This window comes from Equus caballus, chromosome 6, assembly GCF_041296265.1.
Source record: "Equus caballus isolate H_3958 breed thoroughbred chromosome 6, TB-T2T, whole genome shotgun sequence".
Lineage (NCBI taxonomy): Eukaryota > Metazoa > Chordata > Mammalia > Perissodactyla > Equidae > Equus > Equus caballus.
Genome location: NC_091689.1, coordinates 79023948 through 79025910, shown reverse-complemented (window position 1 = coordinate 79025910; position 1963 = coordinate 79023948). Strand labels below are relative to the sequence as shown.

The 1963-nt window shown below is 43.5% G+C and overlaps 1 protein-coding gene across 1 annotated transcript; it reads right to left on the bottom strand.

Annotated features, from left to right (window-relative positions):
* Window positions 1-432: 432 nt before the first annotated feature.
* On the bottom strand, window positions 433-1362 carry OR5BJ4 (olfactory receptor family 5 subfamily BJ member 4). The gene is given in 1 exon segment (NM_001390995.1): window positions 433-1362. A coding segment is annotated over 1 exon segment (930 nt).
* Between the last annotated feature and the right edge of the window lie 601 nt (window positions 1363-1963).

Below are 1963 nucleotides of genomic sequence, written 5' to 3'. Positions count from 1 at the left end.
TACGGTGCCACCAGGTCAGGTGAATGGAGGGTGCTGAACTGTCTCATTCTGGATCCTTATCTGTATCTAGCTTACTTGTGCTGTGCCCTTTTATTAATGGACTCCTTTGTGTAACTCCATAGGTAAAAGTCCTGGGCTCAGGGTCTTTCTTTGTTCAGCTTCCTCAACTGTAAGGAGGTCACCCCTTCTGGACTAATTGTCAAAGGCTGTGGTAGGAGCTGACATATTCTGAACCTTTTTCCTTAGACCCAGGATGGGCCAAATACTTCTCTGACTATATTTCTCAGACTTTGGAAGTCTCTTCACTTTGAAAAATAAACCAATATACTTGAATTTAATTAAAAAGCAAATTCCACAGGAGCTCTGAGCTTGCAAATTTCTCTCCGCTTATAGACTGATTCTCTTATAGAGCAAACATCCTGTTGCCCTTTCTTACCCTGACACATACATTTGCTGCCTCAGCGTCCTCTGCAGAGCTGCCTTCACCTCCTGGTTCTTGAGGCTGTAGATGAGGGGGTTTATCAAGGATGTGATCACACCATACTGTATGGAGACAACTCGCTCCAGGACTGATCCAGAAGGGGGACTGATGTACCTGAATAGAGCTGTTCCATAGAACAAGAGCACCACGGTGAGGTGGGAGGAGCAGGTGGAGAAGGCTTTCCCTCGGCCCCCAGAGGAGGAGATACTTAGGATAGCAAACATGATTTTTGAGTAAGAAAAGAGGATCAGGAGAAGTGTCACAAGTCCTAGAAATGCAGTAGACCCAGCCAGCAGGATGGTGTTAGCCATGGGATCACTGCAGGACAGAGGAAAGAGTGAAGGCAGTTCACAACTGAAGTGGGAGATGATATTGGGACCACAGAACTTTAAGCTCTGGATACAAAGATTATTCACTAGTGATTTCAGAAACCCCGTCATCCATGCTGCACTGACCATTGCAGTGCAGACAGGTCTATTCATGACCACAGTGTAGAGCAGAGGGTGGCAGATGGCAGCATAGCGGTCATAGGCCATAGCAGAGAGCAAGCAGCCCTCAGCACCCCCAGAAAGAATGAAAAAGAAACTCTGGGTGATACAGCCCCACACCGAGATGGTTTTCTTCTGAGACAGGAAATTCTGCAGCATCTTGGGCACAGTGACTGAAGAGTAGCACATGTCTAGGAAAGACAAATGTCCAAGGAAGAAGTACATGGGGGTGTGGAGGTGGGAATCGGACCTGATCACCAGGATCATCATCAGGTTCCCCATCAGGGTCAGGAGGTAAATTCCCAGGAAGAGAACAAAGAGCACGGTCTGGATATCTGGGTCACTGGACAATCCCAGAAGCACAAATTCTTCAATGATGCTAAGATTTTTCATGGTTTTTTAGATACACTATCCCTAAAAACAAACAAATATTTATTCACTTGGTGGGACAATGATCTGAGTCATTCTTAGTGATTTATTTTTTTAATCTTAGGATTTATTTTTTAACTTATGCAGGATTCACTTTTTTGCTTCAGGCCTGAAATTGAATCTGAGGATAGATAAGTATCTGACTACCCTATTACCCTATTAAATACTGCAACTTTCTTTCTCCTGCCTAAGTTCTCCTTATCAAGCTCAACTTCTTTTTCCCCATGACACTTAACACTTTCTAACACATAGCATAATTGGCTCCTTTAGTACATTAAAAAAATTATCTCTTCCTGCTAGAATTTATATTATACACAGGCACGGATCTTTGTTTTTTTTTCAAGGGTGCATTCCTAAGTGCCAATAATTGTCACTGGCTCCATAATTTTTGTGTAAGAGAAGACAATCAGGAAAGTGTCACAGTCCTAGAAATGTAGTAGACCCAGCTGGAACGCTCTAACTGAACATTTGTCAAATGAAAGAATGAATGCTTCCTCAGCTACAGTCTCTTCTTGTAACCCTCATTGCTACCAGCCTGCTGACTTTTTAGATGATAGACCCCTCA